The sequence below is a fragment of the Medicago sativa genome, chromosome 8 (genome assembly GCF_051527215.1).
Source record: "Medicago sativa cultivar Bolivia chromosome 8, Bolivia_mono, whole genome shotgun sequence".
Classification (NCBI taxonomy): domain Eukaryota; kingdom Viridiplantae; phylum Streptophyta; class Magnoliopsida; order Fabales; family Fabaceae; genus Medicago; species Medicago sativa.
Window position 1 is genome coordinate 23,287,246 of NC_140756.1, and position 10,905 is coordinate 23,298,150.

The 10,905-nt window shown below is 39.0% G+C and overlaps 2 protein-coding genes across 2 annotated transcripts; both read left to right on the forward strand.

The window, feature by feature from the left end:
- Positions 1 to 4,597: 4,597 nt before the first annotated feature.
- On the forward strand, positions 4,598 to 6,526 carry LOC146897844 (uncharacterized). Its single transcript, XM_085737475.1, has one exon. The coding sequence runs from the start codon at positions 4,598 to 4,600 to the stop codon at positions 6,524 to 6,526; it is 1,929 nt and encodes a 642-aa protein (XP_085593601.1).
- A 62-nt stretch (positions 6,527 to 6,588) lies between these two features.
- On the forward strand, positions 6,589 to 10,665 carry LOC146897845 (uncharacterized). Its single transcript, XM_085736476.1, has one exon. The coding sequence runs from the start codon at positions 6,589 to 6,591 to the stop codon at positions 10,663 to 10,665; it is 4,077 nt and encodes a 1,358-aa protein (XP_085592602.1).
- The last annotated feature ends 240 nt before the right edge of the window (positions 10,666 to 10,905 follow it).

The window sequence follows — 10,905 nt, forward strand, 5'->3', positions numbered from 1 at the left end:
AATCTAACAAGCATATATTCGAATTCCAAGGTTGATTTTATCATTTTCAAAAATGGACAAAATGAGGGTTAAGTGAATTTCCTTGTTAATTTACGGATTTTACTCGTTTTTGACCCTTTTTCTTTCACTAAAAAGGTCATAAAGTGGCCTAGCCTTATCGAGTCGAAGCATGTAATAGTTCCTAGGAAATCTAACAAGCATATCTACGACATCCATGGTTTATTTTAGAATTTTTAAAAACGGCCAAAATGGGGGTAAAGTGAATTTCCTTGTTAATTTACGGATTTTACTAGTTTTTGACCCTTTTTCTTTCACTAAAAAGGTCATAAAGTGGCCTAGCCTTATCGAATCGAAGCATGTAATAGTTCCTAGGAAATCTAACAAGCATATCTACGACATCCATGGTTTATTTTAGAATTTTTTAAAAAGGCCAAAATGGGGGTTAAGTGAATTTCCTTGTTAATATACGGATTTTACTCATTTTTGACCCTTTTTCTTTCACTAAAAAGGTCATAAAGTGGCCTAGCCTTATCGAATCGAAGCATGTAATAGTTCCTATGAAATCTAACAAGCATATACTCGAATTCCAAGGTTGATTTTATCATTTTCGAAAATGGACAAAATGAGGGTTAAGTGAATTTCCTTGTTAATTTACGGATTTTACTCGTTTTTGACCCTTTTTCTTTCACTAAAAAGGTCATAAAGTGGCCTAGCCTTATCGAATCGAAGCATGTAATAGTTCCTAGGAAATCTAACAAGCATATCTACGACATCCATGGTTTATTTCAGAATTTTTTAAAAAGGCCAAAATGGGGGTTAAGTGAATTTCCTTGTTAATTTATGGATTTTACTCGTTTTTGACCTTTTTCTTTCACTAAAAAGGTCATAAAGTGGCCTAGCCTTATCGAATCGAAGCATGTAATAGTTCCTATGAAATCTAACAAGCATATATTCGAATTCCAAGGTTGATTTTATCATTTTCGAAAATGGACAAAATGAGGGTTAAGTGAATTTCCTTGTTAATTTACGGATTTTACTCGTTTTTGACCCTTTTTCTTTCACTAAAAAGGTCATAAAGTGGCCTAGCCTTATCGAATCGAAGCATGTAATAGTTCCTAGGAAATCTAACAAGCATATCTACGACATCCATGGTTTATTTCAGAATTTTTTAAAAAGGCCAAAATGGGGGTTAAGTGAATTTCCTTGTTAATTTATGGATTTTACTCGTTTTTGACCTTTTTCTTTCACTAAAAAGGTCATAAAGTGGCCTAGCCTTATCGAATCGAAGCATGTAATAGTTCCTATGAAATCTAACAAGCATATATTCGAATTCCAAGGTTGATTTTATCATTTTCAAAAATGGACAAAATGAGGGTTAAGTGAATTTCCTTGTTAATTTACGGATTTTACTCGTTTTTGACCCTTTTTCTTTCAATAAAAAGGTCATAAAGTGGCCTAGCCTTATCGAGTCGAAGCATGTAATAGTTCCTAGGAAATCTAACAAGCATATCTACGACATCCATGGTTTATTTTAGAATTTTTAAAACCGGCCAAAATGGGGGTTAAGTGAATTTCCTTGTTAATTTACGGATTTTACTAGTTTTTGACCCTTTTTCTTTCACTAAAAAGGTCATTAAGTGGCCTAGCCTTATCGAATCGAAGCATGTAATAGTTCCTAGGAAATCTAACAAGCATATCTACGACATCCATGGTTTATTTTAGAAATTTTTAAAAAGGCCAAAATGGGGGTTAAGTGAATTTACTTGTTAATATACGGATTTTACTCATTTTTGACCCTTTTTCTTTCACTAAAAAGGTCATAAAGTGGCCTAGCCTTATCGAATCGAAGCATGTAATAGTTCCTAGGAAATCTAACAAGCATATCTACGACATCCATGGTTTATTTTAGAATTTTTAAAAACGGCCAAAATAATTTACGGATTTTACTCGTTTTTGACCCTTTTTCTTTCTCTAAAAAGGTCATAAAGTGGCCTAGCCTTATCGAATCGAATCATGTAATAGTTCCTAGGAAATCTAACAAGCATATCTACGACATCCATGGTTTATTTTAGAATTTTTAAAAACGGCCAAAATGGGGGTTAAGTGAATTTCCTTGTTAATTTACGGATTTTACTCATTTTTGACCCTTTTTCTTTCACTGAAAAGGTCATAAAGTGGCCTAGCCTTATCGAATCGAAGCTTGTAATAGTTCCTAGGAAATCTAACAAGCATATCTACGACATCCATGGTTTATTTTAAAAAATTTTAAAAAGGCAAAAATGAGGGTTAAGTGAATTTCCTTGTTAATTTACGGATTTTACTCGTTTTTGACCCTTTTTCTTTCACTCAAAAGGTCATAAAGTGGCCTAGCCTTATCGAATCGAAGCATGTAATAGTTCCTAGGAAATCTAACAAGCATATCTACGACATCCATGGTTTATTTCAGAATTTTTTAAAAAGGCCAAAATGGGGGTTAAGTGAATTTCCTTGTTAATTTATGGGTTTTACTCGTTTTTGACCTTTTTCTTTCACTAAAAAGGTCATAAAGTGGCCTAGCCTTATCGAATCGAAGCATGTAATAGTTCCTAGGAAATCTAACAAGCATATCTACGACATCCATGGTTTATTTCAGAATTTTTTAAAAAGGCCAAAATGGGGGTTAAGTGAATTTCCTTGTTAATTTATGGATTTTACTCGTTTTTGACCTTTTTCTTTCACTAAAAAGGTCATAAAGTGGCCTAGCCTTATCGAATCGAAGCATGTAATAGTTCCTAGGAAATCTAACAAGCATATCTACGACATCCATGGTTTATTTCAGAATTTTTTAAAAAGGCCAAAATGGGGATTAAGTGAATTTCCTTGTTAATTTATGCATTTTACTCGTTTTTGACCTTTTTCTTTCACTAAAAAGGTCATAAAGTGGCCTAGCCTTATCGAATCGAAGCATGTAATAGTTCCTATGAAATCTAACAAGCATATATTCGAATTCCAAGGTTGATTTTATCATTTTCAAAAATGGACAAAATGAGGGTTAAGTGAATTTCCTTGTTAATTTACGGATTTTACTCGTTTTTGACCCTTTTTCTTTCACTAAAAAGGTCATAAAGTGGCCTAGCCTTATCGAGTCGAAGCATGTAATAGTTCCCAGGAAATCTAACAAGCATATCTACGACATCCATGGTTTATTTTAGAATTTTTAAAAACGGCCAAAATGGGGGTTAAGTGAATTTCCTTGTTAATTTACGGATTTTACTAGTTTTTGACCCTTTTTCTTTCACTAAAAAGGTCATTAAGTGGCCTAGCCTTATCGAATCGAAGCATGTAATAGTTCCTAGGAAATCTAACAAGCATATCTACGACATCCATGGTTTATTTTAGAATTTTTTAAAAAGGCCAAAATGGGGGTTAAGTGAATTTCCTTGTTAATATACGGATTTTACTCATTTTTGACCCTTTTCTTTCACTAAAAAGGTCATAAAGTGGCCTAGCCTTATCGAATCGAAGCATGTAATAGTTCCTATGAAATCTAACAAGCATATATTCGAATTCCAAGGTTGATTTTATCATTTTCGAAAATGGACAAAATGAGGGTTAAGTGAATTTCCTTGTTAATTTACGGATTTTACTCGTTTTTGACCCTTTTTCTTTCACTAAAAAGGTCATAAAGTGGCCTAGCCTTATCGAATCGAAGCATGTAATAGTTCCTAGGAAATCTAACAAGCATATCTACGACATCCATGGTTTATTTTAGAATTTTTAAAAACGGCCAAAATAATTTACGGATTTTACTCGTTTTTGACCCTTTTTCTTTCTCTAAAAAGGTCATAAAGTGGCCTAGCCTTATCGAATCGAAGCATGTAATAGTTCCTAGGAAATCTAACAAGCATATCTACGACATCCATGGTTTATTTTAGAATTTTTAAAAACGGCCAAAATGGGGGTTAAGTGAATTTCCTTGTTAATTTACGGATTTTACTCATTTTTGACCCTTTTTCTTTCACTGAAAAGGTCATAAAGTGGCCTAGCCTTATCGAATCGAAGCTTGTAATAGTTCCTAGGAAATCTAACAAGCATATCTACGACATCCATGGTTTATTTTAAAATTTTTTAAAAAGGCAAAAATGAGGGTTAAGTGAATTTCCTTGTTAATTTACGGATTTTACTCGTTTTTGACCCTTTTTCTTTCACTCAAAAGGTCATAAAGTGGCCTAGCCTTATCGAATCGAAGTATGTAATAGTTCCTAGGAAATCTAACAAGCATATCTACGACATCCATGGTTTATTTCAGAATTTTTTAAAAAGGCCAAAATGGGGGTTAAGTGAATTTCCTTGTTAATTTATGGGTTTTACTCGTTTTTGACCTAACGGCGAGGGTGCCCTGTAACCGTTTTTCTCCGGCGATCTAACGACTTTCTGGCCAAACTCCGGCGAGTCTCTTCATTGACTTCTCGCGGCGGTTTTTCACCCACTCACGACGGTTACCTCTCCCTCTCCTCTCTCCAAAGTTGCTCGCCCCATTTTTCTCCCTTTCCAAGTTTGCGGAACTGTTTCACTTCTCGAAGCTTCTTCTCCGGTGACGCCTCTATCCTACATTTCCATGGCGTGTCCATGGCCGTTTATGGCTAATTTGGACTCGACGGTGGATACGCAACCAAGTTCGCTGGTGAAACCTCCTGTCTCCACCAAATCCTTTGCTCAAGCTCTTGCCGGCTCCGTTTCCGGTGAGAATTTTCTGGCTCAGCTACCTCCGAAGGTTATCATGGGGGACTCAGTACGAATTAAGATCTCAAAAGCGGCGTATGAATCTGGTGTAGCAGCTTGCAGAACACATCTTCATGGAAGATTAACCCTTCACAAAGGGGATTCTCCGGTTACTACACAAGCTCTGAAGGAAAAGCTCACTCAGCATTGGCCTCATTTGAAGAATTGGAGCTTAATCCCACTCGGCAAGGGGTTCTTTGAGTTCATCTTCAACTCAATTGAAGATATGCGACAGATTTGGGCTCTTGGCACAGTGAATCTTAAGCCTGGGTTGCTTCGTCTCTATTGCTGGACAAAGGATTTTGCTCCACAGGCACAAGCTCAAACACACGCACAAATATGGGTAAGACTCCTGAACCTACCACAAGAGTATTGGGAGAAACAAACTCTTTTTGAAATAGCCTCTGGTCTGGGCACTCCTTTAACCATTGATGAAAATACTCAGAATAGGAAATTTGGAATTTTTGCCAGAGTCCTTGTTGATGTTGATCTCTCTGAAAAATTGTTTGAATCTGTGGTGATTGAAAGAGATGAACATGCTCTATCCATCTTGGTTCAGTATGAAAAGCACCCTTTGTTCTGTGCTTTTTGTAAGATGTTAGGTCATAGTGTTCAAAATTGTTCCAAATTGCATGCTTCTAACAACTCTGTTGAGACTAAGACAATTGCTTCTAGCAAGGCCATGCTCAAAACTGGTTTAAGTGGTAAGCAGGTTTTGACTGATTCTGGCAATAATGTGACACAAGGCTTGAGTGGTAAGACTGCCTACGGGAGTTCCTCTCTGCCTGGTCAGATGAATGTCAATGGTGGTGCTGTTAGAAACCAGAAGAATAGTACGCACTCTGATAAACATCAGCCTGATCCTGTCATTGAGTTTGAAGAAGGTGAAATTCTACCCCCACAAAAGGATCTTTTGAACCAAACTGTCAAGAGTGCTAGTACTCATACTAATCCTGAGTTGACCCTACAAAACTCCTTTGTTTTACTTGAAGAGGAGGATCAACTTTCTGCAGGGGAGGCTATGCCAGTTGATGGGGATCTTCCCTCTCTTACTGTTGAGGATGATTTGAATATCAGTTGTAAGGGAATGGGAGATCCTATAGAGAAGGCTGTTTGGATACACTCTACAGTCTCAGAGGCCCCAGGAAGATTGAATGATGGCCCCTCTAAGACTGTGAATTGTACTTCAAGCAATCCTAAACAGGTTTCTGATCATGGGAGGCAGGAATTCCCCATTGATAAACCTACATCTCTAATTCAGTGCAGCAATGCTGGGAGGCTGACATTCCCCAGGGCTGACACTGAACCAACTGGTTATGCTTTGGATCCTGACCTGGATGAATTTACGGTTTTGCAGCCTATCGTTGCTCCAATCACCACCAACAGTGAGACGTTGGGTCTGGACAAGAGGAAAGTACATTTTGTTGAAGGATCTAAGAACATGTCTGCTGCTTGTCTGCAAAGTGGTAGAATCTTCAGCAAGTTTTGGGGTGATGAACAAGACACTGATGCTGATAGTTCATTTGATTTGGAAGCTGAGTTAGAGTCTCACAAACTTAAATACAAGTTTACAGACTTAGCACCATCAAGTGAACCTGTCAAAAAGAGCAAGAGAGGCAGGCCAAGGAAGCAGAAGAGCCCCAAAGACAAGCCTGCAAACTCAAGACAAATTCAAGCTCCCAGTTCTCCAGATCATGGTAGTGATTTGGTCAACACTAGATTCAAAACTAGCAGCAAGTCACAAAGCAACATCAACTCCCAATGAAGTGCATTTTTTGGAACATTAGGGGGATTGGCAACATTGAAACGCAGGTGCATTTGTTCTACATGATTAAGACTCACAAACCTGATTTTTTGTTTTTAGCTGAGCCTCTGGTCTCTTTCTCTGCTATACCCTCTTGGTATTGGAAAAGACTCAATCTCACTCACTATGTTATCAACAACAATAACACTATTCCTACTATCTGGTGCCTATGGAACAACTTGCAGAATACTACTGTCTTACTTAATAATAGTCAATGCATTGCTCTCTCATTCTATGTTGGTGGGGTCCCCAACTATATTGCTGCCATTTATGCTTCAACGTTCTACATTAAGAGAAGAAACTTGTGGCAGGACCTTACCACTCTGCTTAACAATAACAATGGCCCCTGGATGTTCATTGGAGACTTTAACTCAATACTTGGTGCCCATGAAAAACTAGGGGGCAAACTCCCTCTTCAGATTGCCTGCTTTGAATTCTTGAGCTGGACCAGCCTGCACTCTCTGATACATTTGGAAACTAATGGTGCCAAATACACATGGACAAATAAAAGGGATGGTGGTGCTTTCATTGCTCAGCGGTTGGACAGAGCCATTTGCAATGAAACTTGGATTGATCACTGGTCTATCCTGAACTGCAATACTTTGGTCAAATGCCATTCAGATCATTTTCCTCTGCTTCTGAATTTTCACAAACAGCCTCCTAGCAACATCATCCCTAGATTCACATTTTTTAAGGTCTGGGCTGCTATAGAGGGTTGTGCTGAACTCATTGCTAATCATTGGGCCATACAGGTTCAGGGAACCCCTATGCATATTCTCCATTATAAGTTGAAAAGCTTAAAACCCAAACTGCAGATTTGGAATAAAACTGTTGTGGGAAACTTTTATCATCATGTGAACACAGCTCATCAACACCTCAGTGAGGCTCAATTGGCTATTGATCAACTGGGCTTCAGTGTGGAACGGTCACAGGTAGAGGTGGATTGTCTTACTGAATACAGTCATGCTCTCAACCTTCTCAACAGCTTCTGGCAAGAAAAGAACAAAAATGCAAGGTTTCTAGAAGGAGACAGAAACACTGCATTTTTCCACAGAAGTGCCAAAATTAGGGATGTCCAAAGCAACATAAGTCTCCTCAAAGATGGAACTGACACTCTGACCAGCTCTTCTGACATAGAGGCTCATGTCTTAAGATACTTCACCAACATATTTTCTGCTGATTCTCATCAGGTTCACAATGATCTTCCTGAGAAATTCATACCTCATAGTGTCACGCTTGCAGATAATGAAAGGCTCACCGCTTTACCCTTAGCACATGAAATTAAGAGTGCTGTTTTTGATCTCAGTGGGGATGCAGCACCAGGCCCTGATGGATACCCTGGACATTTCTATCAAAGATTATGGAACATCATAGGTCCTGATGTGGTGAATTCCACACAACACTTTTTCATGCACAATTATCTGATGCCAAATATGAACTCTAACCTTCTGATACTCATCCCTAAAGTTCCTGGAGCAGATAAGCTGGACAATTTTAGGCCAATAGCTCTGGCCAACTTCCAGTTTAAAATCATAACCAAAATTCTTGCTGACAGATTAGGCTCTATTGCTGCTAAAATCATCTCAGTTAATCAGAAGGGCTTCATCCCTGGTAGACACATTCATGATTGTATCATGACAGCCTCTGAAGCTGTGAACTTGCTTCACAAGAAAACTTATGGAGGAAATATAGCTATGAAGATTGATATCAGGAAAGCCTTTGACACAGTCAATTGGCAATTCTTGATTCATGTTCTGCATTGCTTTGGCTTCAATCAAATCTTCTGTGACTGGATTGACAGCATCCTACACTCAGCCAAGCTCTCCATCAGCATCAATGGTAAGCCAGTTGGATTCTTTGGCTGCACTAGAGGAGTGAGACAGGGGGACCCTCTATCCCCACTCCTCTTTTGTTTGGCAGAAGAAGTTATTAGTAGGGGCCTGGAAAACTTGGTCTTAGAAGGAAGAGTTACCCCTATAAGGGCCACCAGAGACATTTTTCTTACCAGTCACTGCCTGTACGCAGATGATATCCTCATATTTTGTCAAGGTTCTTTGAAAAATGTGAGAAACATCATGGAACTCTTTGAGCATTATGGCCAGTACTCTGGACAAATGGTAAATGCTACCAAGAGTAAGTTCTACTCTGGTGCCATCTCTCTATCTAGAATCCATACCATCAGCTCCATCACAGGCTTTAGTCATGGCTCCCTCCCTTTCAACTATTTGGGAGTCCCACTATTTAAGGGAAAGCCAAAATCTACACATTTCAAGCCTATTGTGGATAAAATAAACTCTAAACTTTGTGCTTGGAAAGGCAGACTATTGACCATCATGGGAAGGGTTCAGCTGATTAATGCGGTCATCAGCAGCATGCTCACCTATTCTTTTCATGTGTATAAGTGGCCCCCTAGCCTGCTTAATGAGATAGCCAAAAGTATGAGGAATTTCATATGGAGTGGCAGTTGGGAACAAAAGAAACTTTGTACTGTTGCCTGGTCTACTGTTTGCAAACCTAGAGCAGAAGGAGGTTTATCTGTTAGAAGCCCCGCTTTAGTGAATCAGGCTTCTCTAATATTTTTGACTTGGAAGCTCCTAACTTCTGAGGAACAATGGGCTCACCTTTGCAGAGAAAGGTTTCTCAAGAATGGTAAGCAAAAAACTCATTACATTACTTCATCAGTTTGGCCTGGCATGAAGCAGCATGTTCAGTTTGTCACTTCTCACTCATCCTGGTCAGTTGGCAATGGCCACAATAATCACTTTTGGACTGATAGGTGGCTTGATAGCCCCATTGTTGACAAATGGAGCGTTCCCCCAGTTCTGTACCCTCTCCTTCCTATGAAGGTTTCTGAATGTATTGTGGATGGCAACTGGTGCCTACCTGAGTTCCTTATTCAAAAAGATCAGGGTCTTGCTGATCAAATTCAGAAAGTCACCCTTCCGGTGGATGATTTGCCTGACAAACTTCTCTGGATAAATTCTACTGATGGGAATCTTACTCAAAAGTTGGCTTATTCCTCTATAATTGGTAATGGACAGAAAGTTCAATGGGCCAAGATCTTATGGAACTCCTACATTCCTCCATCCAGGGCTTTTATCACATGGAGACTGATACATAACAAACTTCCCACAGATGATAACCTCAGAAAGAGGGGTTGCTACATTGTGTCAATTTGTTGCTTCTGCATGAAACATGAGGAATCTTCACAACATATCTTTTTTGATTGCATTATGACATCCAGACTTTGGGAGTGGCTCAGTAAAGGCACTGATCATAGCTTGGATTGCAGCAGTTGGTTACAGCTTCTTTTGGGTAGAACTGGTGTGGAAAGTGCTTTTGTCAAACAAATTCTCAATACTGCAATCATACATACCATTTGGGCCATTTGGATAGAGAGAAATCAAAGATACTTTCACAACAAGTCTCAGCCCATGACAACTCTATTCAATCATATTCTCGCAGAAGTCAAGCTTAGTTACAATCTATGTTTGGTTAAATGTAACCATAATATGCATGATTATAAAATCTCTAAGCTGTTTAACATTCCCTTCAGAAGCAAGAGGGTCACTTCTGTCCATCAGGTTACCTGGACTCCTCCTCTTGGCGAAACTATCAAGTTCAACTGTGATGGCTCAGTTATAGGGGCCCATCCTAGTGGTGCTGTTGGAATTGTGATTAGGAATTCCAATGCTGATTACTTAGGAGCCATTGTCAGCAATGTTGGACATGCCTCCCCTTTGGAGACAGAATTCAGTGCCTGTATGCTAGCTGTGGAAAGAGCTCAACAGATGCATCTCACTAACATTTGCTTGGAAACTGACTCTTTGCCAGTAGTTAACGCTTTTTACAAAGGGATTGGGATTCCTTGGCAGATGAGGGTCAGATGGCACAACTGCTTAAAGTTCTGTTCTGGCATTAACTGCTCCTGGGCTCACACTCCTAGAGAAGGCAATATGGTTGCAGATGCACTTGCCAAACATGGCCAAGGACTCTCCCTATACTCCACTCAGTGGTGGCCTCTACCACCTCCCTTTATCCACTCTCTTCTGTTAAGGGATAGGCTTGGGTTACCCTTCTCTAGAGTAGTCATGCTTTGATCTTTCCCCTCCCTGGTTTTTGGGATGGTGTTTTGCTAGTCTGTCTGTTTTGTTGTTTGATCTCTGTTTTAGTTGATCTTTGTTTTGTTTGTTTGTTTTCTTGGTTTGGTGTTTGTAACAGGTTCAGGCCTCTCCTGATGTTGCAATAAACTTCTAGCCTTATCAAAAAAAAATTACTCGTTTTTGACCTTTTTCTTTCACTAAAAAGGTCATAAAGTGGCCTAGCCTTATCGAATCGAA

Excerpts from the sequence above, each read along its gene's own strand:
- LOC146897844 (XM_085737475.1), top strand. The coding sequence starts at position 4,598 with ATGGCGTGTCCATGGCCGTTTATGGCTAATTTGGACTCGACGGTGGAT.
- LOC146897845 (XM_085736476.1), top strand. The coding sequence starts at position 6,589 with ATGATTAAGACTCACAAACCTGATTTTTTGTTTTTAGCTGAGCCTCTG.